We start from the raw sequence: 27994 nt of genomic DNA, 5'->3' as shown, positions 1-27994 counted from the left end.
TCATCTGTACCCAAAAAGCCCAGACACAACAAAAAAAAACACCTAGATGTGTACAAGTTTATTTTCTTTGTGACATATATAAACTGACTGTACAAATGATGATTTTTTAATGTTAAGAAGTTGATACTATACAAAAAAATCACATCAACTGTAGGCTGTTCCTGTTCAACAAGGAAAGTAATGTACGACAGGCTACACAAACACATCTAGCACACCAACACTGCCAATTCACCCAACATTCAACTTTATGGGGAAAAATGGGGGGGTGGGGAGGATGATGCCTACACACCAATCATAAATGCAGAGCAGGAAAATAGTAGAGGCAGGAACTAGGGAAAAGTCTTACAATATCATACACAATTTATACATGTCTGCTATTATTCCCATATTCAGATATGACCAAATAAATACAGTAATGCATTTTACACTGCTAACATAATCATTGCACAGTCTTAGTTAAAAGGTTTAAAGATTACACTGAAGTACAAGGCTTATGCAGTTCTGAGGAGCCACAGGATTCCCTTTTCTTCAGACATGTTCACAGAATCAGAACAGAGGCTTTGCCAAAGCCAAATCAGATAGACTATAGCAATAACAAACAAACAAAAAAAATAAATAAAAAACAGAACAAAAAAACCTTGGAGAAGCTCTTTCTGCAAGCATCTTGATGTTTGCAGTCACTCTTTATCCTGCAGAAAGCTTCTAAACTCTATCTCTATTAGCATCTTCTCTTTCAGAATATTCTGGGTGGGATGGTTATTAAAGGTTATGCATAAATTTTAGCACAAAATGTAGTAGGTTTGATTCTCACTTTCAGTTTTTAGCAGGCAGTGACATGATCATCTAGCATGACTTCTGAGGTGCAAGGTCACTACCAATGTGGCTAAACATAGACAATAAATGGAAATGTGCTTTGGAAGCTTCAAAACCAAATGTACCTATGTAGAAAAATGAGTTAAATAACAACACAAAAAGCTAAGTGCAGTGGAAGGTTGGTTAAGCTTCCCTAAGAAGTTAGCTGTTGTTGCTCCATCACCACTAACCTTGACACACATCTTGAACAGTAGGTTAACACTAATAATCATAATATTAACTCGCTACACTGGCAATGTCACTGGATGCCCATGGCCTCAAGCAAAAGTTTTCGTCTTAAAAAAAAGTTTTGTGTGTCTTGCAAGCAACACCATCAATTGGAAGTATGTTTACACACACACACAAACACAATTTGCCAGGACAAAATCTGAATACATCCCAAAATCAAATGTATCACTACATATCTTTCAATCTAACCTTAATGACATCATTTTAAATGAATAAAACAAAAGGAAAAAAAGCAACTGAGTAAATCCACTGTAAGAACCCAGTCTACAAAAAGTGAAAAAGATACCAACTGCCCTTCATGTTTTTAAAGGTCCACCAAAGACGTCAAGGTTGCAAATAGCTAAATTCAGTATATAACTTCAACAGGGAAACATTATAAAGAATCTTTAAAAGTTTCACTGTTTCAAAATAGCTTGATACATTAGTATGTGTACACAAATATATGAACAAACGCTTTAATGTGGTTTTAAAACATGACAATGCTTCTTACAAACCCCTGAAAGGCTCCAGTAAAAGTTTACGCTGTTTTTAATGTACACATATACCATTTTTCAAAAGTCCCCCAATTTTTCTTCTGCAAAGAATTCCAAAGTGAACAGTACCAGACTCTCTGAGAATGTGCACTGAGAACTGATTAAACACAGGGCCACTCAGGCCTAGCTTTTTCAACTTTACTAAATTTGCCAATAATGTGGTCTGACACTACTTGTAAATAGGTCATTAGTTAGAAGGTTGTTGGATGTGCTTTGACAAGTACTGGCTGCAGTTTACTATCTTGTTCTTTAACGTACCAAGCATATTCAATCCAGAAGGTTAATGGCTAGTGTCCGACATCCTACTACCCACACATCTTCATAAATTCATCAGTCAGGATCTAGTAACTGTGAAAGCCAGGTATTGTCTGTCACACATTTCCACCCCTGTTCCCTGTAGCCCTGATGGTCCCTGTCATGTCATGTGCCTTGCAGCTGAATCCTCCCACCGAACAATCCAATGTCATCAAATTACATGCATGAGATTGGAACTAAAGCTGGCTGGATGATATCCTTCATGTAAATAAACTGCAAAAGCTGTATCAATGTAGAATGAAACAATGTCTCTTTCTCTCTATATATGTATGAAACCTCAAAAATTGAACTTAATCAAGCACAAAATTGTAGGTAAACTTGCCATAACACTATGTAATCAATAATAAACAGCATATATTTTCACAATCAAAACCATTATTACTGGAAAAAACCTAAAATTGACATGAGATGCCTTCTGCATATTTCAAGAAAATGTAAATCTATTATGTCTCCTAAAATTATACTTGATTCTATTGCTTCTATCAAAAATATTTAACTGCTCTATATTATTTGATAAACTAGTAAAAGGATTAATTTTACGGTCAGTTCACCCAAGCCAGTGAGCCTAAGACAGAAAAAAATGTATCCAATATTAACTCATAAATAAAAATCTAAATGTAAGTATAAATAAGAGATAGGAGTCATCTGAACAACCTCAAGTAGGTCTTTTGATATATTCCTCCATACAGGTAATTGCCCTTTATAAATTCAATTATTATTCAATCATGTCCTCCTCAGAATTTTAAAATGTTTTCACCTATATTACTTATGTAAGGCACTACCTCAAACATCCTGAGCTGTTAGCAGAAGTCCATCTTTCATTAAAAAAAAAAAATCTGTTTAATGGAAGTTGATTGTGGCACTAGCTAGTGCATGGGGTATCATCGACAAGCAACAAATAATCCCAGAAATAATTTTACACAGCGTGCCAGCGTATCACTTTCTGGATCAGGGTGTCACAATAAAAATCTTGGGAGGGTGCAGGTGCAAGGAGTGTCGATTACTACAATGCTATAAGTAATCCATTTAAATAGGTGCTTAAGAGGCATATGTTGAGAAAAAAGCAACTTCATTCTACTCCCCATCAATCTGAGCTGTTGTAAGCAAATTTTCTAGGCTTCTTATCTACATTTATTGAATGTAAATGTACTGTTTTTGCACATCAGTGTTCTGCATCCCATTCCACCATTTACAATTACAAAATCTAGTCTTCTTAAATGTGGATGCTATAGACAAAGGCATCCATTAACATTTAAGACAATCATGACATATAAAGTGAAGCAAACAAAACTGTTCATGTAGCTCAAACTCTAATGATCAATGAAGCATACACCACACCAATTTTGCACTGCAGATTTAGAAACATACTTTATGCCGCTTTGTTTACCAAGCTTAGAAAATCACAATTTTACAGTGGCTTTTTCAAAAACCCTGGTACAAGATCAGCTAGCACCCCTGAAAAAGAAATGCTAAGCCGATGAAAATCAAGTAATTTTTCTATTTCACTTGTGAAGATTACAATAGCAGATGCAGTATAAGAAACAAAAAGCAATAAAATAAAATGTTGGGCAGGTTGAAGAAAGAAGTTACTTTTTTTTGATATTCATGTCTTTTGTTCAAGGAGACTATTTTAAAAAAGGGGAGCTGAGTTGTCAGTATATACATGCATTTTGAAGCATATGAGGTTTTTTTTGGCAACTGATAAACATTATACAAATGGGATTTATCAACATGCAAAAGGAAATCCAAGTGCACTACACAATCATATGCACCAACACAAATTTGTGTTTACCTAAGATCTTGGAATGTGCATTTTGTACTACTGTGTTCCTTTTATGTTTTCACTGCTACTTGCACAGGACTACAATCCTTCTGCTTTAACCATCTTTTCTATGACAAAAATCTATGGAACTGTTTCCAACCCTTTACATTCCTCACATGAATCACAAAAGGATTAGGTACGGTGGATAATGACTTTTGAGGTCATTGGTGGTGGAAAGATGAAGTTATTCTTTAAACCAGCATTAGCCTTTGTTTACTGCCTTCCCCACCCTATATAACATCTCATGCTTACTTGCTCCGACAAGCACATACGCACATATGCACCCAGACATGCATGTTCACATATTCAGAGCCTATCCTCAAATCTGCTCATTATCTCTTATTAATATATTATTATATATTTGAAATGTTATACAACACAGCCATATGCAATAGAGCAAAGTTCCAGCCACACAGGCAGCTTTTGGCACGGTGTGCAACAGAAGCACCTTAGTTCAATATGTGACAACTACAAATGACCACCAACTTTTGACATTATTCCTATATTAACTTGGCATACAAGGTCTCAATATGGCCCTACCCCTAAATGATAAATTTAGAGGACTGAATCCCAGTAGGCTCCTGATGCAATAAAGCACATTAAATATGACCAAGGAACAAGATACATGCAAGTCCTAGTATAAAATCTAAAGCACACATTTTTTTGAGCCCTTTATAAACACATGCCAAACCATCCTGTTTGATTCATTTATTTGGTTAAAAATATGAAAAACAGACAAACATGAATCTCAGCCTAATTTGTAACCCATGCCCTGCTCTAAGTTTTGAAACAGTGCAAGGCGCACACAGATTGGCAAACCTGACAATGGCATGCTAGTATGTATAGCTCTGTAAACACTACAAGCAGTCATGGCTTTAGCATTTTTTTCATACTTCTGTGATTACCCAATATAGTGATACTGTACAAATGTATAAAAACCAAGACAAAGGGAGAAGGGGTAGGGCCTGAGAGAACATGGAGTATATGGTATATACAATGAGATGGCTTGCATTACTGAAGTATGTGACTGTCTGGATTACCTTACCTCTAAGGAGTCAGGGAAAAAACTAATCAACTTGCAGAAAATAAATGAGACTGGATTGAACCGATTGCTCATGGATCAAATTCAATCATAACCTGTTCTCCACTTACCACATATGGAGGCCACAGTCATAATTATATAGAACCTGTTTAAACAGCAAGTTTACCAATACAACAGTCTGTGCAATGAATAGCACACAATGTGGAGATGGCGGCATATTTGTGCTGGGTGAACACTGCTAATATTTAGCAAGTCTCAATACTTCCTCAAGAGAAGGGATGACAAAGTGGATAATGTGAATAATTTTTTTTAAATAATGCTGCTACCTATATGATTAAACTTCACTTGTTTCCACTTATGTTCGGATACCCTTAGCCACCCCCATTCATTCATTCACCAACATACACAAATACATCTGCAAGACCAGGTACATCAACTGCATTCTGTAAATGCAGCTTTCGACAGCAACAGTCTACAGTATAACACAGGCAAAGAAAAATAACCGTTTTGAAAACAGCCATACTGTTTTGTGCTAAAGTACAGATACTGGTTTGACATAACCACTGCACTGAAAAACTAAATTCTGTCAATCTTGTGTGACTTCTTTCACTCTCTCCCTAAAATCTTTATAAATATATACAAAGTGCTAAGAATCAATGATAGCAAATGGGACCAACATAAGATAATAAACCTGTTATATTTTACATAATGTTTGATAAGAAACCTCATTTCCAAAATTAAATGCAAATAGGCTTAGAAATTACCATTACTTTGAACTGCAGATCTCAAAGTACCAGAAATAAAATCAACATTAAAAGTCACCAGGAGTAGTGTATGCTTAGATTTTGGACACATTACCTGCAATGTAATATCAATGTCATCAACAAGAAACCTGTCTTTATCAATGGAAAATGATTTGTCTCCCCCACCCCCAACTACTTATTTCAGACATTATAACATAAAAGGCTTTCACTTTTGCCTGGTTCTATAAATTAGTTTCCTGATATGATTTTTAACATGACACTGAATTTTAACAAACTTCACAAGTCATCTGCTGACAGGATGGGCAAGCCACGACTTTGAACATCAAAACCATCAACCAATCTGTGTTCCGAGTTTCAAAGCTGGATCATCAAATGTAAATATTTCAGACATAAACAGCAGGACTGAGACAGTGTGAATAGACTTAGTATCTACATCACATTACAATGGTCTAGCTCAAGAGAACAAAAACAAGAAGCTGCAAAGATCTCCAGGAATTTCTTCCATTTACCAATTGCCTTTCATGGTAAGAGAACCATGACAACTTCTAGTTACGTCTAGCCTATAACTTGATAGCTGGTTAGGCTGGTAAGATCAAATGCTGATCAATCATCAACATTTCACATCAAGTGACTGATAGTTCAATCCTTCACATTGTGAGGACTTCTGATAAGACAAAAATGAAAACATGTTTGAGGAAGGCCATTCTTATCTGAGCAAATTGTTGGAAAAGTCAAACCTATAAAGTGGCCAGAAGTCCTATTATATTAGCAAATCTATTGGAAAACAAGTCTGGATGCTACATGTTGATAAAAATTCCAGTGTTCCAAACATTAACCTCAAAACCATTGGTTTCCTCTGAACCTTCACACAAAGTTAAATGTTCCACATAATTTTCCTGGTTAAGAGCCTTTAATCCCTTAGCCTACTGATTTTGCCAGTCCTAGTTCTTCCATGACCACTCTGACTGTCCAATACTTTACAACTGCTTATCTAACATGATTATCTCTATGCACAGTAAAAATCTGTCTAAATTCTTGGTACATTTCTGGTAAAATGCAACTTCAGGAGCATTTACTGCAGAAAACAATGGATTTGCTTATTTAACAGTTTTCATGTTGTCAATATTCAAACTCTTACATTATTTAAGGGTTTATATGTATTGTAATGCACCTAACATTTAATGAGCAGCTGCATGTGATTCACCCAAATATTAGAGCAATATGTGACAGCATTAACTAACACCACAAGCATCAATATTTATTTTTAGTACAGCAATACACAGTACACATGACATGAGCTCATGCTCATAGCTTCCATTCTCAGTGTTGTGAACAGATGAGGTGGGACTAAAATAACTTAAGACTGCCTTCATTTTCTATTTCAGTGCAATAGTCATGCCACTCCAGTATCAGTTAAATATTTCTAGACAACTACTTTCAGATTATTCCACCAAGGTCAGGACTTGATATTCTGTCATATCTGTATATGGTTTCAGGACATCATGAAAATATTCTAACACACCGTGATGTCACTAGTTTCTGTAAACAGTACATAGTCCTGCTCAAGATTTTACCATAGAAACCCAGTAGTTCAACATATATACAGTAAAAGAAACATCAGCCATACTTAAGTTTACAAATTAAAATGTCCACATGCACACTCAACATACAAAATCTACGTTGCTTTGTTCGCTGATCTTCTAAGAAGCATCTCTGATGTTGCAAATGTGAGGCAGGACCCTTGGGTTTGTTTTTTTTTCTGTAAATTCAATTTTATGTAAGCTATGAACTGAGTGAGAAAACTGGGATGTACTGGGTTGAAAGTCACCTACTAAACCAGGGAATTAGACAGCAAATCACAGATTCCAGCACTTTCAACATTCCAAGGCAACAGGACAAAGAAACCTGTCATCCTTTTGATACTATCCACCAATGGCTGCTCTGAACTACACCTAAAAATTTGTTAAAACTCAAACAAGTAGCTTTCCCTCCCTGTCACACACACAGATTTGCTGCAATGGGATTGATCTACAATTGTTTCAAACAAGCAAAACCCAAAACAAGAACCACAAGCTTCACAGCACCTCAGGTTCACAGAGCTTATCATTGAAAAGTGTCATATCCTAACAATATGAATGGATGAAAAGAATTGGGACCCCCATGCCTAGTCTCATGAAGGTTTGTCAAGCCCTTCAGCTATAGGTTTATTCCCATCACTGCAGGCAAAGGCCTCAAACAGGAATGATTCTACATTTGCCGAAGATCAACTCTCTCTCCCTTCTCCATGCACTACATCTGCACAAATACTTTTAAAGGACGAACACAAAGGTCATGACTCCCTGGCAAAATATCAGTGAGTAGATACCATGGAGAGAATAGTGCCAGGCCACAACCAGGAAGGGTGTGCCATGGTTATTAATGTTATCATCTTTTCAATAATGCTCTCCTCTCAGATTATGGTCTTCACTGGTGTGCCTAGAAGCAGTCTACAAAATCACAGCCAAACCTGATATGACCAAATGTAATGTGGTTGTGTGGTTGTGCTGGTGAAGTACTGGCAGTTCCTCCATTCCGTTGCCTGTAACAAGCGATGATCTTGTTATTTCTTTACCCTCACCCCTAAGCCAAGAGAACACTTCATGACATGTGGTGGTTACTGGTGAACATATCAACACTCCAATGCCCCGTGTAAGCATTAAAGTCCTGATGAACAGGTGAATCTTGTGTCGTCACTGCTCAAATGGTTACTGCTGGAACAGGGCAAATGCCAGTTATCAACAATTGGATGCATTTTCTGAATAGTCTGTAACATGCTGACGGTCATCACCAATGCTGTCACGGTTAGATGCTGGTGGGGTGCTGCTGGCATTGGAGCCCAGGGAAAGGCGCCAGTTGGGAGGGTCAGGACTGTCCTGTATAGACCAAAACAGAGTATTTACACATCAGCAAGGGCAAAAATTTCACTATTATATAATTTTAAAAACTGTTAAAACCTTTGGGGCAAGTCTTTATTTTTGTTTAAGTTGTATTTGTTGAGATATCTTACCATCATTAATAAAACATTATTTGTTCCCTTCTACTAAAGGTCATATAATGCAAAGTATTTTGTACATTTCTGAAAATCATGCCCAACATTATGAACCTGCCTCGTGTGCATTACAAAAGACAAATCCTATTTTGAATATTTTTCCTTCAAACTCATCATCATCATGGACTCGACACTTGTTTCTTCTCTCAATACTGATCATTATTCAGTAAAGAAACATGCTTTGTTTCCTGAAAATGCCTCAAGCCTTTTATGTACTGCAATCAATGTGTCGCTGAAAAGACTGCATGCCAAAAGCTGAATTATGCAAGCCTAAATACAATGGCAAGCCTTTTGACTCAAGCAAATATACAAGTGTGTGTTTGCACATGTAGATAATTGTATATAGTACACAGGCACAGACTGAGGGCCTGCAGCAGCCAAATGGAACAGCAGCAAGCCTGTCCTGAGCCATCTATCCCTAGCCATACTTAACACAGACATGACTCAAATTAGCATCCTGCACCAAACACAACACAAAAAAAAACCCATAGAAAATACCACTAAAACACAATTAGCAAACAGCTCTAAGACTTCTAAACAAGCTTAACTAAGAAATAACTCATGATTTTTCAAATTGCTTGCAAAATGAATCTGCCTTCAGACACAAAAAAATTTTGAGAAATATAGCTTTATGATAAGACAGTTCTAACAACAAAATGACAACACCTATCAAGTAAAACATGATGGTCTATATTAGGTGACAAAGTTCATCATCTTAGTATTAGTGCTGTACAAAAATATTTAAATACCAAAATAAAGCAATTTCAGACACTGATGCAGTATTGTTTCAACCAGATCTCCTATTCCAACAAATGTGATAAAACTTGCTGCAGATAATGAAAATATTATCAAAGTATTATTTTGATGAATCTGATTTCACTTTTAAGACACTCTCAATATTTGTTTGTTGCAAATTAGAAGAAGTGATGGAATTAGTGAAGAAAATGATTAGGGAAATCAAATAGCAAAAAAGTGTAATGTTGCAGAAGTGATGGCAAAACATTCCACACTGGTCCCTTTAAAGGACTGTGAATGTATGACCTACATCTGAATCCTTTTCTTTTCTTTCTATAGCAATGACCTTATACCCCACATAATGATTACATGCAAGAATTAGCTCTCTGAATTTCAACTGGCTATCTGCAGGTGTGGGATCTGGGAAAATAAAGCACAGTGCAAATACACACATGAACACTTAACAATACCGATCCATCATTACAAAGGCAAACAGCCGTGCAGCTGGCATGGGGTGGCAAACAAAAAGGGGTATAATTGTGAAAGACCGACTTACATGCAAAAAACCAAAAAAAAAAAAAAAAAAAATTACACAACACACGGAGAAAAAGACCAAGAGTTATTCATTTTTTTAAAAAAAAAAGTAGGGTCGACCAGTACCCTAGCTATCTTTTAGATCCATCAAAATTTGGTAGGGACCATGAGCTGCCGCTAGAATTGTACGCTCCTTGCGAGGAACTAACAATCTGTGGATGGAATAATACATCTTGTTGATAACACAGATCTTCATCTCTGAAGCACACCTAGCTTACATTAAGAACAATGTGTTAGTGATAATAATGGCATATAGTTAACCATCCGAATAATTTATTATTTAAAAAAATAACTTATCCAGCACATGTGAACTTTATCTTAGTACATTATCTTACTGAACTACTGAAAATAGAAACACATAACAGACCAAAAAAAGAATTTCTCAAGCAGTCAAAAAATATTGGAAATCTCATTGGTAACCACAGGTGGTCAACAACCAAAATCATAGTATCTTTCCTTGATCTATTGATAAATAATACACCAAAGCTATTAATGAAAAAAAAAAAAATTAACGGCAAAAACATCAATGAAATTTCTATTTGCAAATACATATTGATGTGACTGTAAGACTTCTAAAATGCAGCTGAAAAACGTTAATTCAACATGAAAACAAAAATGAAAAAACAAAATGAGAGAACTGTTGTCTACGTATTCTGTCATGATACCCTCAAACATGTTGTCCCTTTGAGGTCTTTACAACCTACCTCAAATATCTGAGAAGACATGTCCTTTTCATAGCTGTCTTGTTGTCTGTCAAAATTAGCTCCACCTCCAGGTTGCACAGACCCTGATGGAAGAGATCTTGCCATTCCACGGCCCATTCCTGGACGAGAAGCACCTTCCCCACGACTGCTAGCGTTACCTTAAGAGGAACAGACATTTATTATTTCACAATGTAAATTCATGAACATTAGGGAAAGGGCAATGCCAGGGTAATGAAGTCAACAAAAACATGCCTAATATTTTTTTCTTTGTAAGCTGCTTCAGTGTCTCTAGCAATGTGTAGAAAAAAAACTTTAAATCTCTGTTTGCTGCTTTCAACAAGGTTTGTCACGTAGATAAAAGAACTGTAGGGGCAGCAAATGTAATACTTCTAGGGTCTGGTCGAAAGATAAAATCTCAGAAACATATCTGGACACAACCTTACTATCTAACATAATAATTTCCATCCAATGGCGTGGCAATAATTGACAGAAACTGCAACTTTATCTCCTCTTTACTGCTGTTGATTATCTCCGTTCACTGGCTAACAGCATGAGCAATTACTTCGCTATAGTTGGCATGGTGGTATCTAAACTCAAAGGTATGCAGGTCTGATACTTGCAAAAAAGTTGTCCTTGTCAACCTAGCTGTTGAGAACGAGTACTTCACTTCACTTCACAGAGAGTTTGGGAAAAATAAAGCAGTGACAGGGAGAAGAGATGGGTACTGCCCTGAATCCCCCATCCCCACACCAAAAAAAGTGGTCTCTAAAACCTCCCTCCCCAAACGACAATAACAAAACAAAAATTTAGCGGATGATCTTTACCTTTTCTCTTTTCTTTTTAAGCTATATCTCTACTTTCCATTAAGGTATTCCTAGCACCCATTCACCACTAAAATTCATTGGCATGTTTAAAACAATGTAAGAAGACATTCAGATTTTGGAAACAACACCCAACAACAATTGGTTGCACAGCAGTAGGTTCCAAAAATTAATAAGAGAAATGAGTGACCCCTTAAGAGCTCTAGGTATTACCTTAATCACTCCATGATCTTATCAAATACAAGAATTTTCCATAATCTATATTTTATAAAAAGTATTTAAAATGTTATATCTTTTCACCGGTGCAATTTTAGTTCTACTTTCATAAAAAAAATCTTAAATATTTAATATTTTGGTGGTGTTTTAAAAACTAGTTATGTCAGTTGTTCATCCTGTACATTCCCACTTGTATGATGAAAATAGTAATCCCATATCTCAAAAACAATGGTCTAATTATTTTACCATTAAAGTGTGAGCTAGTAGGTCGGGCTCCTCCTCCACCACCTCCACGCATGTGTGTTTCATGTATGGACCGCAGCTGAGGCTGGAACATACTCTTCACTCTGTCTGTCTGACCTCCTTCCGTCTAAAAATAAATGCATCAAAAGCAATTCTAACAATGCCAAACTGACAGCTAAAAGATGAAAAATGACCAGAGCCCATAAGGATTTACCAACAAATCATCTCAGATTGTCTTGATCTATTTACACATGCACACATGTATGCAAGCTTTGATGTGCACATGCACACACAAACATAGTGAGGAAGGTAAGCAAAAAAAGATTCCCCCCACCAAAAGAGGAAAGTCTAGGATCCTGGTGCAAATCACCAATGGAGGAGTCACAATGACAACACCATCTTTAAAGTCTATGCATGTGCCAGCAAAACATTATTAATGACTTGACAAACATGAACAAAGGCAATGGCTACATTAATTTTTCAATTAGCCTTTATTATTGCACCGATCTTTTACTATTTCTACAAAGCAGAAATGCAATCTTAACTGGGTCTCACATACCTTTGGCAGGTCAATGAGGACCTGCATACCTTGGTCAGGTCCCATGTGGGCAATGTGACTGAAATTTGATGGTGCAGAGATGATGCGGGATCGTCGGTCACTCCTGAACATATTATGTCAATAAAAAGAAAAAGCTAAAACTATCAATAAAATATAGCTGTGAAATCTATCACAATCAATGACAGCAAAGACACTTGAAATAACTGCTACATATTTTCCACAAATAGAATGTTTGGCAATGTGTGAATGTGCACTTCTAACAGCAATATTAGAATGCTAAATACAAATAATAAGCCTTAACAGTGCTATTAGTCTTTTATAAAATTCATGTAGATTATTGTTTTAATACAATCAAGCATCTATAAACAGACACAGGAATACTGCATCTAGGACCATAAAATATGATGTCACAAAAATGTTAATGTGCCCCTTATGACCAGAATACTAAACACCATTATCAATACCACACAAGCCAAAGCACTACTCTGTCAGGCAGCTTTTAAGCTTGGAAATAATTTTTCTCTAATGACATTCCACTTAATGCAAAATGCACAAGTCTTTTACAACTGATAAATCAATGGAAGCACATCATGCAACCCCTTTCTTCCTATGAATAATATTGGAAAAAATATGTCTAAGTGCAACACAAGAAATCAAGTCAATGGCAAATAAACAGTAGAAACATTTACAAATACGCTGTCCAATTATTCTATGTCAAAATTTTGCATAATGCAAAGCAAATTGTTAGTTGTTTTTTTTTTAAGAAATAATCTGTGTAGATATATGCATGCAAACATGCAATTTCACATACACACAAATGAACAAGCTCACATACAGCCCTTCCAGATTGTCATCTCCCTTTTCTCTAAACTTAAAAAGTATTCTTTAAGTCTGCAAATGGGAACTTCCTATTTTGTTTTACATCTTATTTTTTTCTCTTGAGAAATGCTATAAGATATTTCTGCTACATTTCTGGCTTTTTCAGGTAACACCCTTATTCAATGATCTAACCATCTTAATGATAAACTGAGAAGTAAACGCTCACTTTGAAACATATTCTGTGTGAAAGCTAGATGCTTGCATGTTAGGGTGTTCTTAATAATTTACAAAAACTGTGATAAGGAGTGGAACAGGGAAAAAAACAATGGTTTTCTTGACACAATGACAATATTGCATAAGCACCTTTCTTCCCTTTATTACTACTATGTGTATATACTATCATGTAACTGTTATTCTTTTTAAAAGATAAGTTCGATCAATGCAAAAAAGCAGATATCACAGAGTTTTAGCCGAAAAATGTTTGGAAGGAGCTGCATCCTTAAAAACTGCATGAAAGCATATGGTAAAAATTTTAATACTCATAGGAAATTTAGGAGAACATAATGATACTACATTTTGTGTAGCCCAATGTAAAATGCGTTTTGGAAATTGGCTTTGCCTAGCTTCTTTTGGTTTTATGTATAAAGTCTTGCATCAGGATCAACTTAAGATGATTTCTGCAATGTTAAACTAAGAAATATTCTCCTACTTTTGATAGTTTATATAGTTTATGTTTTATGATTTCTTTTCTAAAATAGTCATAATCGCAGCTTCTGTGCAAAAAAAAAAATAATAATAAAAAACACATACACGAGCTCAACAAGGTGAACATAAAAAAGACAATCGGCATTTTTTTCAGGGAGACAGGAGGGTGATGCTGCTGGCGGTTGTGTTATAATTATCTGGTACAAAGTACACCATGACACCTCCAACACATTTTTTTTTAATAGCCCATGCACAGACATGGAAAAGAAATCCACAAAACACCTACATATAAACAAACAAAGCCAACTACCTAAAGGCTCTTGCTATACACTTGCACACTGCTCTTTTAATAATTTATAAAGTACTTCAAGTTAAAAATTATTAGGATTAACACTGGTAAACTCTAAACTATCCTGGAATCATAAAAGTAGGTGGGAACAGGCTATAAAAACTTAATTCTACTTGAATACTAAGTTGTTCATTAAAAGTATGAGCCTGATCAATTCTTCATAAAAGAACTTTAGTGCATCAGCCAGCAAGAGACTCTAGGATATAGCAGACCACCACTGAGAAAGCTGCAGGCTGTATCAAAGCAAACGACTGCATCAGAGGGAGAATGGTAAAACAAAAATCGCTAAAAGCACTACATCAAATAGGCCTTACGCTGGGCCAGGGGCCATAGTGATGGGTATTTGATCAGGCCCAACATGGGCCACATGGCTGAATGTTAATGGTCCTGAAATATCTCCCTTCCGTCTTTCTGGCCTGGGCAACATAACAGTCCATTCAACACAGACATTCTCAACACAAACATGACATACAACTGAAAACAGCTGCCTACAGAACAGTCAAGTTACACTGGTATATACATTTCTTTCTACAGAGAAACAGAAAATTTGCTTGTGAATTACATTCACTTGTGACTGTGTGTGTGTGTGCTTGTTATAATGTCCACTCATACACGGCTGAAGCAAAACATTATGAGAAAGGATTATCCACAATGCAACAAAGAAGAGTGCAAAAGAAAGTTTTGTTGAAAAGCAACATTCAAGAAATAAGAAACCTACCTATTAAAAAAGCATGGTAAGATGTAACTAATGACCCACCAAGACCCCCACCTCTCCCCCTCACGCTCCTAAAGCAAAGCGCAATATTCCATTTTGATTTATGACTTGTGAGGAAAATGCAAAGAAACTGTTCAAAAAATAGTTATACCGACAGCTTAACATTGGGATCAGTTCATAATACTGATAATAATGCCAAAAATCCTAAAATTCAGGCAATATGTATTTCTCTGCTCAGCAACTTGTGAAACATTGTTATTTCTTTAAGTCTATCGCTCATTATTATGTTTGGGTGAATAATTTTAAATAAAGACTAACAAAGAAACCGCATGCTGAAAGCGCGATTTACTGAAAAAACTGTTCAACTATGGATGCAATAAAGAATACAAAGTATTGCATTCCACTAAGTATTCTACAAAAGGTTAGACTAGTTCATCCTGTTAAAAAAAATTCAAAAACAGTCATTTCAGGTGAGAAAGAAATTGCAAGGCAATAAAATTATCCTCCACTCACACTTTGCTGGAGCGTTCTTCTTCTCGACTCTTAAAAGAAAATCTTCTTTTGTTGCGACTGCTTCTAGATTTAAAAAGCTCAGCTACTGACAGCCTGTCGTCTTCTGCAAGAAACAAAGCAATGTACATAAGAGCACACACAGCGCAGTAAACACAGTGTTGTACTAGTCCTCTACTTGCACCTCCAACAGAGGTTGCATCACAACCAAATGTGATTATTTTAATCTACCATGTGATGACATCAAACTAATACACAAATACACATCTCTTTATTCTACCTCATTTTACAAAAAAAAACCAAACCAACAAAACCTGAGTACAAAGCACAAGTTTTACGAATGAAATCTATATCTGATAATCAATCCAACACACTAGGTCACACTAGAAATCAATCCAATCAATGACAAAAGGACAAAACAGTTGCAGCACTAAACTCTGATTCACAAAGTCTCTAGCTGTAGAGACAATTATATAGTTTCTCTGTTGTCTTGAGAGAACCCTTGAGAAAGATCATACCACTGTAGTTATTTTTTAAGAAGATGATATGCTGGGAATCAAAAGTGTTGAGCAGACAGAGGGATCCATCCCTACACAGAGGCCTTGTCTGAAATTTAAAAAAAAAAGTGAAATCATTTTCAAAACAATAAGTACTCACATATCATATAAATTTAAAAAAAAAGTACTGCAACACTAGATCTCCAAAACATCTATGCAAAGTTTGAGCTGTTTGTGTGATGCCTGCAAGACCTGAAAGATCTATAATAGAATAAAAAAAACACAGCATATTACCTTTTTCAAACACATGGTTTGTACCCATTCTGCTGTGTTCACATTGAAAACAAAGACTGAGTTTTCAGCATAGCAGACCAGATATGGGGGATAGTAACCTGCAAAATCAGCAAATTTATTATTTTTTAAAAGTCTAATAATAAATATAAATAACTAACTAAAACAGTTAGAGGTTTTTTCTTTTTACAATAGTAATCATATTAAGATGGTGACATGAGGTACATGAAACAACTGAAAGTTTGATCCAGCTTTAATTTCCATTTGTAACGTGGTCTACATCTGGCACAGAAATTTCACCAAAAAAATTTATATACTCACTGACAGCCTCTGGTGATGATGGCCACATAATCTCCTGAGATCTACTTCGCTCTCCAGAACTTTTTACATACACACCACATGCTAAAATCCAAGATGAGAAACTTATTAAAGCCATTACAAACTTTCACAATATAAACACTTTCTATACATCAAGCATCCATTGTGCACATTATTTCAAGATACTTTCACATATCTTGGTCATCATTTTGTTACTATTAGTTCCACACTTAAGGGTAGACACCGGTCGAAAAAAAAGTTTTTTGTTTCACGGGATAGCGCGGATTTTTTTTTACCAGCTGTTTAGCCTTTGGAATGAAGTTTCAAAAATTGTTTTACTGCACTCGTCGCGCGATTCGGTTGCCATGGAAACAATCCAAAATGGCGCCCAAACAAACATTTTTAAAAAAGCTTATAACTTTGCCAATTTTGTGAAGTAGACTCAAAATTCTGTTTGAAATATTTACCTAAAAGTAAGATCTACAAACGTAGGAGGGGGATTTTGCAGAAATCGGCTAGTTTTTTTTTTTATGAATTTTTTGTTAAAACACTGTGTAAATTTTAAGAAATTTTTGATTTAAAACGTTTATGTATAACTACCAAAATACTAAATATTTCTTGAAAAAGCTCTCCTACAAATGTTTAAATTTATATTGAAGAAAAGCTCAACCAAATTGCAGATCTATATCTCTTCACAAAAGAAGGAGTTGCTTTTTGAAGTAAACAGTCTCTAACCCAAAAACAAGAAACTGAGAAATCGCGGAAAGAAAAACTGAAAGCTTAGAACTTCTAAAACTACTCAATATTTTTTTAAAAGCTCGGCTCATAGAATTGTTTAATATATGAATACAAGAAAACTTCAAGCCCAATTTTAGGCCTGTATCACATGCCAATATAAAGTTATAAGCTTTGAACTAAAACAAGCTTACTTAAAAAACAAGAACTGAAGCAGGGTCGAAGGAAAACAAAAGTGAAAGCTTAGTAACTACTAAACCACTAAATATTTTTTTAAAAGCTCTCACTGAAATGTTTATATATGTATGTAGAGAAACTTCATTCAAATTTTAGGCCATGTATCACGATGTCAATATAAAGTTATAGGGATTTTAAGTAACTAAGCTGTAACAAAAAACACATGAATGGAAAAAAGCGCGACAGCAGAAATATCAAGCTTAGTAACTTTGTTTATCTAAGCCTTTCATGTAATTTACCTGCTGAATGAAAAATATAACCATCTTTCAATGTGTTACTACATATAACTTTAACATTACTAATAAAATTAATTATTTGATTCACTTTAGAAAAGTCAACATGGTTGTGTTGGCTGTACCCAACTGCTGACCAGGCTTTCAGAGAAGTACACAGTAATAAAAAAATGTGTTTGCAAAGCATTGAGCAACACAGTTATAGGTTTAGTTAGTTATATAGAAGTTCAGTTCCACTAGCTTCATGGTTTTTGCCATCTTTGGTCTTTTGCTATCTAACATTTAGTGATGCGCTGATGTTAATAATATATTGCTTCCAATTTTTGCGAGCATCTACTGAAGGTAGCAGCATTAGTAGGGGAAACACTCTCATCTTTCTTAGCCTTCAGTGTTGCAGGGTGATGGATGAACATCAATTAAAGAAATTATTTCAAAAGCTTATAGGGGAGTATAACCAATTCTTGCAGCCCTATGCTCCACTGGGGGGCAAATAGGAATAAGAATAACCTATTCATGAAATCTAGAGATACATCACTGGTGCACCAGAATTTAAGCAGCTGCTCATGTTCTGTCTCTGTATGCTAGGATTATTTTATGAGATTACCTCTGTAGTCACATGGATTTAAAGATGGTTTTGATTTTTGTGGCTAGGGGGTATCTTATTTTCTGTCAAAGATTTCTGGGAAAAGCACTATAGCTGTCTGGCCTTTTAGGGGGCTGACATGATGTGCTCTCTAGACATTGAATGGCTTCAAACTTGACTAGATAGCAGTTTCATTGTTTGTTAGGAATGCTATACATAATTGTCTTCACATTCTGTTTGTTACATTTGGTTGGGAGTAAGACCATCCAACCCCCACCCAACCTTTGTTTTCTGGTGCAAATGATGTAAGCTCTGTTTTCCCTACATTCCTGACAAAGTACATAAATAAGCTAGCATTGCAAGTTGACTCAAATGTGTAAATGTTCGCATCTAGTCCTGATTACTACGAGATTTGCAGCAGAAATGAAAACTTCGCTTTATTTTCAGCTCGCTTACCACATGTACTGATGCTGATTTCGACAGCCGAATTCGTTTCACTAAGTTAGCTTTAGCTGCTACGACGGTCTAATAGAATGTCCACGTGGTTTTTATTTTTTGCACGTGGTATTGTGAGAAGAAATGAGCGTTCTGACAGGCACAGTGAAATTTAATATCAACGTAATGTCTAGAAAAGAAAATATCCCACAGAATAGCTTTGACTGCTGTCCGCCATTTGGCCATTTGTTTATACATCCGGAGGCCATGACAGTTGCCTTGTGGGATACCGAGCACAGCCGAAGCGTGTTCGTGTGCCTATGACCCCGTCTTAGGTCGGCATTAGTGAATTCTGATTGGCTATATGCAAAGTATGTTACGCATGCGTCCATATAAGGAAGTTTCCGACCCTTTGTGTCGTCTAGAAAAGAGCTTGTATCATAGCTTGGGCCTTCTAAGGGTTTTGACTCAGCCTTTGTTTGAAAATTCATGTCCTGACCTTTCGACCCGATATACGATGTGAAACAGTTGCCACGTGGCGAGTGTGTTTGCTATGTCTCAAACATTCTCTATTTCGCTAATTCTGCGCTCGGGAAAAGTAAATAGGATAGAAGTAGATGTTTTCATTGACAAAATAGACATATTTCTAGATTATTCTATGAAAAACCACTTGGCGAGTGAATAGAACAAAATATGAACTTTGACAGTATGAAGTAATCTGAAAATGGCCAAAATGAAAAATTTTTGACAATTTTTCGACCGGTGTCTGGCCTTAAACAATCCAGAGCAGGTATTCTCAAATCTATAACAAGCACAAAGACAGGCACAATCACCTGAGAACAGAAGAAGAAACTCATCCGTTGAAAGTTCAATGGCCATCAGTGCATCTACTTGGTTCTGGACCAAAAACTTCAAACTTACATCATCAGTGTTAATGAGAACTGCAACAAAGATAACATTTTAAACAAAACCTGTGATGATTCATAACAGAAGTTTTTAATATACAGTAATTCTAACGAAACCAAGCATATCCCTGTTTGTGGTATGAAGAACAAGTAATGCAAACCCATAAACAAGAAAATCATCCAACTTACACATGGGTGCTGCATCACCCTGCACACTATAAAGTGCAAAACATGAAGGATAGCCAACACACAAGCGATCACTCATTATCTCCACACACTGAACTTGCCCAGGCACCTGGATGTCCTTCATCTGCAGATACAACCATGATCACAATCAATAAAAAGAATGCTATCTTATGTCAGACTCCTTGTTTCATTTATCATATAAATATTTGCCTCTGCGTTTAGGGGATGATTTGCGACCAGACACCAAACAGCTGCAAGTGCAAGCTAAGATACCTCCATTTACCAATCAAATGAAACATCAGATGGCTAAAACAATTGGGGGAGGGAGAGGAGGGTAAGAGAAGCACTCTTCTACTAGTACAAAAGCCTTGCCTTCAATTCAATGCACTTTTTTTTAATGTTCTCTTTGATTGGTGCAGTGCACTTTTAGTTTTATTTTCTTCCTCTGGTAGAACAAACACCCTCCCTTGCTGTAAATACAGGTAAGGTCATTACTGTAAATAAAAGTAGCAACTTACCTTTCTGTACCTTTGACGTGTTTTGAGAACTTCATAGACCTGAACAGTACGTTTGATGGCTACACACAAGCAGGTTATGATTGTGCTACCCCCAGCAACACCAACCACACTACTTCCTGCATGCTTGACTGCACCAAGACACATGGTGCTGCACCCTTTGCTCTCACTGATTTTGATAAGCTCTGGCTCAGAACTCTCAAGAGCAGAGACATGTAGCATTTTAATGAACCTTTGTTTTGCTGAAAAGATATAAAAAAAAACCACATATATACATATATAATCAACATTTCATTCTTAGGATTTGATGTGCTGATCAAGTCAATTCGACCCACCCAAACCATACTAATCACCTTAATGAACCATATCCCAATGAGTACAACAATATACATCATAACCTTTAAACCTTCTAGAAATGTTCTTTGTATCTGACAATGTCTGCCCATGAAGTGATCACAATTTTTTAACAGCCTTTTTTCCCTTAAATTGCACAAATTTACTATAACATGATAGCAAACATTACAAATACTAAGTAACATAAAGGCTACTGCTATCCATGGGACAACTCAAACCACTTCCAAAGAAAAGCAATCCATAGGATAATATGGTGTAGCATGTTTTATTATTTGGCTCATGCAGACAACTCACTGGTTTCCCTTACCCATCCTTAGTGTACCTCAAAATAAAAAACATTCTAAACATGCATTCTGAAAATATAGTGATACTCACTGCTAATAAAAACAAGCAGTTGTTGATCTAGTGACAGCTCTAGTTGATACACTGGCTTTCGCTCGCTTCGATCACCAATACGAATTAGTTCTGTGCAATCAAAATTAATGTTTAATCAAGCCACTACACAAAGACACTAATGTCATTATGCAGAAACACAATCCAACAGTGCTATCATAAAGTTCTGCCTATGTGTTCATGTATGTGTTCTTATTCAATGCAAACAATGGAGTTCTTGTGTAATACACAAAGGACCTTTATCTTCATTGCAGATTTCCTGGTCAAAATCTTGGGCATGTACATTTATTCCTGGGGGTGGAGGGGGAGATCCCAAACAAAATTAATGCAAAGCTATCATTTCCCAGATTTTTATTGTAAAAAATTATGTCAATCTAGTCTTATCAAACTTTAACTTTACTGGAGTCAAAATAAATAAAGAATTGCACCTTGTCTTTTAAGGAAATGCTTTGAAAACAAACATCAATATTTTCTTTTACTTTCCAACTCAGCCATTTCAATAGCACACATCATCTCGTTTCAAGAACAAGAAATCAGGCAACTTACGGTCTTTGCTCAGATCTACCACAAACAGACCATCTTCACTTCCCAGCACTATTTTGGTAGAATCTGTAATAAAGATAATCAAAAAGCTGTCAATAAAGATAACGCATTCCATGTTTTTCATGCAATTGTATCTCTTGCCTAATAGTATCCATAAATGGACAGATCAAAGAGACTGAAACAAAAATTATGGTCTATCGTCCTCCTCTGGCAGTCACATACTATCACCACCACCACCATACATCTTTAGGTCGTTTACTTTTAAAAACTATCCCTTAGTGCAACACTAGTATGGTCTAGGTAAAGATGCTACATACACAAGACATCTTCAATTCTAGTTGAGTTAGACATGTTGTCTTTTTTTTTTTCAATCAAAGAGCGTCATCTTAAAAAGAACACTTGGGTTTACAAGAGCATGAGATGTTTTTACTGTTTTAATTTACTTCAACAGGCTCTCACATAAAGACTGCAGAAGAAGTGATTAAACTTATGCAAAACATACCAAGAATCACTGCAGCATGAGTACTTTTCACCAGAGCAAGAGAATTATCACACACTTCTTGTGCAATATATGTCTGGAGATTTAAAAAAAAAGCAAACAATAACAAAACAGGTCAGGCTTAAGTATTAGTAAATTCTAAAAAGCTGAACAGGATAGTGTCTCACCAAAAAATCAAAATAAGCAGCTTAGATCTAGAACTCATAGAACAGATCAAGAATGTCCATATCCATACATTGTATACAATGATAAGTTCAGGAGTGGGGTGAATCCATAAATATGTGTCTGCATATTTACTTGGCCTCAAAGTATCTAAGCTTTAGCTAACCCAAGTGCAACTTTGTTTTGCCTTCTTTTATTTGAACTGGGTTTTAGTTTATTACAGGCTTTGTAATCAGGTAAGTAGTGTGCTCAGCAATGAGCAGGTATCTGCTTTAAATTACAACCTGAAAGGTTCGCGTTTTTTTCATATATTAACAGATACCTCTGATGTGTTTCAGAATAGAGAAACCTTGGGCTCGAACACGGTATAGTTTTATTTCTGCAGTTTCCTTAAGTTCTAGAAAGCTGCTACTTATGCACAATAAATGCAGACTTTCAGCGTCCAAATAATCCAAAATGTCACTCATTCTCTATTTGGTGTTGATTTCTGGCAATGCTGTGATTGGTGTACTAACATGACATAGTACACTGGTCGTGGTGATCATTGATCACAGGTGCAAAATCACATCCTTTGTTACCAGATAATTAATGGATAAGTTTTAGAGGTCGAAATTTACAGGTTAGTTTTACATGGCTTAGATCTACTGACATCTGAATTAAGTTTGTCTTTAAGGCCTGGTTTGGACCTCTGACAAGGATGACTCCCCATTTCCATCCAGAAATAATGATTTATAACGGAAGGCAAAGGCAGTGGAGAGAAGGAGCTGAGCCACGCTCTTCGCATAATAAACAAATTTATGTTCATTACCCCTGCCTTTTCAGCTTATTCAAGCTACTAAAACTTGACGTCTCATCAAACAACTTCACTCTATTTCTAAAATACTAGCCTTTAAACCTCACAATTTTAAGGTGTATTTTGAAAAGAGGTCAACAACTCATTTCCTATGACAACAGAAGGCAAGGTTTGCCGCAGCAGCTATACCTAATTAGCATAAGCTCTAAGCACTTAAACTGGCTGTGCTCTTTGATGGCTTTAAAAAGTTAGAATAAGTCAATAAACCTCTGCTTTAAAAATAAAACTATAAAAAACCATGGCACATTTTTTGGTGACAAGTAAGGATCACACTATACTCTATCCTAAGCAAACAGAAAAAACAGAATTACAGGTTTGCTTGAGGGAGATTTCACTAGTAATATTTTGTGAAGCTCTTTCAGGAGGTGCAGCCACCTGTCCTTCTCTTTTTCATTGTCTGCCAGAAGCAATATTTGGTGCTGTGTACCAGGAGGATTCATTTCGGATGCTGTCACCTAAAAACAGTCGACATCAACATCAATCTTTTGACACAGAATAAATTGCTTATAGATTTATTTTTTATTTTTATTTTTTGTAACACGAACTTTCGAATGTTTTTTCCAAGTCTTCTATGGAATTTTCATAGTACAGTGGTTTGAGAATGCCATTTCCTATTGATATTATCTCAACTAAAATTCAATTTGTGAAACAGCTAGTAAACAGCCAAATCATTTTTTGGTTTCTTTGTGTGTCCAAAGCTTAAGCAACACTGCTTTCATCATGTGATGTTATGCAGAATTTTATCTTATGATCAATGTTATATTCTTTTGACAATGCAACCAAATAAGTTTTATTAACAAAATAACTCACCCTAAATATACATGGTATATCTTTCTTGTTAGCATGAATGACATCACTTGGAGATACTGACGAAACAGAGAAGTCTTCATCCCTAAAAGCATAAAATAAATTAAAAAATTGTAGCGTTTACGTTTTCCATGATGTAAACTTCTAAAGTATTGTCTGAGTAATTCACACAAAAAAGACATTAATGGAATCAAAAAAGAGAGGACTCAAAAAACAATAAATGTTTACTTTCTGTCAGTTACATTTACTGTAGATGATTCCAATAATAAATGGAGAGTGAGAGTGATGCATGAGATGTGAAAGTATTTTTAAGGTACAGATGCTTTCCTCTATTACACTGGTTAGAACATGTGCAGCTGCTAGTGGATGGAGAGATGGCTTCTGTTAAAAGCTTACTAGCATTAATGGTGTGGCCATGAAAGGTAAAATCCGAACAATGGCATATGCCAACAGATGTTTTAGCTAGAACTGGAAAATATGACTTTCCAGTCTGGAAGTCAAAAATTTAGTAGGATTCAGCAACTGATAGATTCCTGCCAACTTTGTGTATAGATAATATCTGACCCCAAACTACTCAGAAATGACCTTCGACAAATTTCATCTGAAGGGCATGCTGGGGAGAGGTGCAGGGCTGGGTGGGCAGAAGGGGTGAGAATAAAAAAAATGAGAGCTCACCTCATGTCAATCACCTGTTGGATGTATTGACTAGGGTAATTTTTGTTTTCAGGAACTTCAAACAAATACAACTTGAAATCACAGATGTACATATACTCCCGGACCCAGCCTTTCTTGATTCCTCCCTGTCTTGGCACCTAGAAATAAAGGACACACACTAGTAAAACTACAGATATTTGTCTCTGCTGCATTGTCAATAAATGAATGAATCTACCAAATACTGTCCATGGCAATGTTGATCAACATCACTGTTCGTAAAAGTGAGCCAACCGATGTCCATAGCTCAAGAGAACACATGCGTTAGGGCTTCCATGTATACACACACAAAATGATCAACACATATTTAAAAAGCTATTAATGTCATGTTTACATAAATGGATTCTGAAGATTTTAACAATTATTTTTATCCCATGCTATCAACAAACATTTACTAAAGCCAGACATCAAATGACAACATGTACAAAAGTCTTTAATGCATATATTTAAACAAGAAACACAAGCTTACTCTGACAAATCCTTCAATCACACCCTTGGTCATGTCACTACCAATAGGCCTTTTAGCTGCAAAACAAACAGAAACACCTTGCAACATCAGTAAAACTATAAAACAATAACAATTACAAAGATAATAAAAGCATGACACTTGATCTTGAAAACAAATTAATAATAATAATAGGATTTGTACAGCACATTTCCCAACACGGAGGCAAGCTCAATGTGCTTCACAAGAGACCAGGAGCAGTAAAGAACAAGGCCGTGTGATATAGCTGTCATAATCGAGTACAAACAAGCACAACATATATAAAAAAGGGGGTGGTGGGGAATTTAGTGTTTTACACCAACGCCTAAGGCTATACCATGGCAAGGCAGCCAGCTCTGTAAATAGATGCTAAATGCAGAGAAAGAACAGAGTACCCATAATGCCAGCTGAACCCAGGACAGCCAACCCTCACTGTATTGGTGACAGGTGCACTGGACTGCCCTACATAAATGAACATGCACCAGTTAGCAATACAAGTACATGAAAGAATACAGAGACAGGAACGTGAAGGAGAAAGGACAACAGGATGGACTTAGTTATAGTAGGTATTTCCAAAAGTGATCTATTTTAAGTCCAGATTGGAAGGTATGTACCGACAGGCCATTCCAAATATTGAGGCCAGAGGAGGAGAAAGAGCAACCCTCAAACATCTCCAGTCTGATACGTGAAACAGAGAGAAATCTAGCATGGGCCAGTGAACTGACCTGCGAGGCTGGTATGGTAACACAAGCTCAGATTGGGGCAAAGGCTATGAACAACACGCGCAAACATGGCGATCTTGAACTGGATGCAAAGCTGAAATGCAGCCAACAGTGATCACACTGACAAAGATGTTTTGTAGCACTTGCTTGATTCATCTTTTGAACAGAGAAGCGGGACATGAATGGTTTACATCGGAAAAGTTTAGGTGAAGAAGGCTCATAATCCTGTTACTCTAAAATCCAAAACAAGTTGGCAAAGCAACAAAGAAGCCATTAATGGATGAAAGTGTTGACTGGAGGAAACAACGTAGCACAAGCAAAATGTAGCACAGTTTGAACTCTTAGAAGTACATGTTGCTAAGGAAAAACCTGTGGGATTCTTGCAAAAACTTTGAGCCTGCTTTTATCAAAATGGCTGCTACATTACTTGCACAGTTCTAACCTGCATAGCTTGCTTAAGTTTGGGACGAGGAGGACTATTTTGGTATGAAAAGAAAAATCAAAAACCTGTAAAATGTTTCATACAAATCTGAAAAATCTCATATTTTCCATTTTGTGGTTGTGGGTCACACAGAAAAGGGAATGCTTACAGAGATCTGGAGGAGCTGGACAAGACTGTGGAACTTTCTCCATACAGGTCACATGACAGGAACAGCCACAATCTGAAAGTTTCAACAAACAATTATTACTGATAAAATAAAATAAATATATAACAATAAAAATGCTCTTTGGAAAGTTTTTCACATACAGTAAAAAGCTGCTTATTTCAGCTTTAGAAATAAAAAGTGTTCCTCCTAGTAGGTGCCACATTAGACTTTCTAAAACCCAGAAAAGGCCATGAAACAAACTGTCACTTATAATTTACTGATTAACCCTGCTATCACCTCTTTATATGTAATCTGATTAATTTTTTTCTTCCTAGAGTTGCTTACAATGAAAATTCCTGATGTTTATTCCTAAATACACATACTCACGTTCACATTGGACTCCCTGTCGTTGGAGACCAACCAGCAAGAAATTGCAGACGGTGCACTGAAATGGAGACGTGAAACTCTTGATAATGAAGTTATGTGATCTAGCTGATGCCTGTGGAGAATGAGGGGAATGTGGAGGCAAATGCCTCACAGGGCTGGGACTAGCACTGCCCCAAGGTTTTTCATACACAGGTTCTTGTGCTCCAGTGAAGGAAGGATGAAAGTCTCTTGTTTCTGGAGCATCTCCTCTGAGATCTGTGCGTGAGTCTGTATGGGAGTCAGTCCTAGAAGTAGTGTCTTCACTGTCTTCTTCCCTTTCACTGTCATTGGACAACTGCTAGAAAACAACAAACAGGAAAATCTATCAGTAACTGCTGGCAATCTGCTGCATTAATTTTTTTTAAGTCTTCCTCTTTCTGTAGACGGTGATGTTTGCTGGCATGTATCTCAAAAAAAAAAAAAAATACAAAAAAAAAAAAAAAGAGTGGTATTCACTCAAATCTGGGTAAATATTATCTTAACTGACATTTACCAAATTGAAAACCAAATTCTGCACTCCCTTAGTTTTAGTAAAATATCTATAATATTTACAAAACAAACAGCTTAAAACAGAGATGACCTACTCTGACAAAAATTATAGGTCAAGTGTCTTCTTTTTCATAATATTCAACTTTATAGTCATAATCAAAAAAGAAATTGAGAGGGGAAAAGGTCACAGCAAATTGTGCTAATTTATGAAAATTGTTGGATATGCACAAGGTCACAAGCCACACAAGTATATCAGCATAATAAACTTTCTAGCGATTTAAATGTATTTCTTGATTTAACAGCACTATAAAATTTGTATAAACTAGAATCATACCCTATGTATGTACCCATCACTGCAAATGTCACAGTACACCAGTATTAACAAAAATATAGG

At 36.1% G+C, this 27994-nt stretch overlaps 1 protein-coding gene across 1 annotated transcript in view; it reads right to left on the bottom strand.

The window, feature by feature from the left end:
* Positions 1–43: 43 nt before the first annotated feature.
* The window catches only part of LOC112571250 (serine/threonine-protein kinase MRCK alpha-like), a 51073-nt gene continuing 23122 nt past the window's right edge, over positions 44–27994 (bottom strand). Inside the window, 21 exon segments of the mRNA XM_025250125.1 lie at positions 44–8489; positions 10699–10856; positions 11982–12105; positions 12538–12640; positions 14725–14826; positions 15639–15741; positions 16154–16241; positions 16427–16524; positions 16745–16825; positions 19798–19905; positions 20059–20179; positions 20574–20812; positions 21300–21389; positions 21864–21926; positions 22363–22435; positions 23686–23829; positions 24185–24266; positions 24857–24993; positions 25362–25417; positions 26689–26760; positions 27073–27409. Coding sequence (XP_025105910.1) covers positions 8352–8489; positions 10699–10856; positions 11982–12105; positions 12538–12640; positions 14725–14826; positions 15639–15741; positions 16154–16241; positions 16427–16524; positions 16745–16825; positions 19798–19905; positions 20059–20179; positions 20574–20812; positions 21300–21389; positions 21864–21926; positions 22363–22435; positions 23686–23829; positions 24185–24266; positions 24857–24993; positions 25362–25417; positions 26689–26760; positions 27073–27409 — 2517 coding nt within the window. The 3' untranslated portion in view covers positions 44–8351.

This window comes from Pomacea canaliculata, linkage group LG8 (assembly GCF_003073045.1).
Source record: "Pomacea canaliculata isolate SZHN2017 linkage group LG8, ASM307304v1, whole genome shotgun sequence".
NCBI lineage: Eukaryota > Metazoa > Mollusca > Gastropoda > Architaenioglossa > Ampullariidae > Pomacea > Pomacea canaliculata.
Note: the sequence above shows the minus strand (reverse complement) of the source record. Positions and strands in the feature narration are given on the sequence as shown.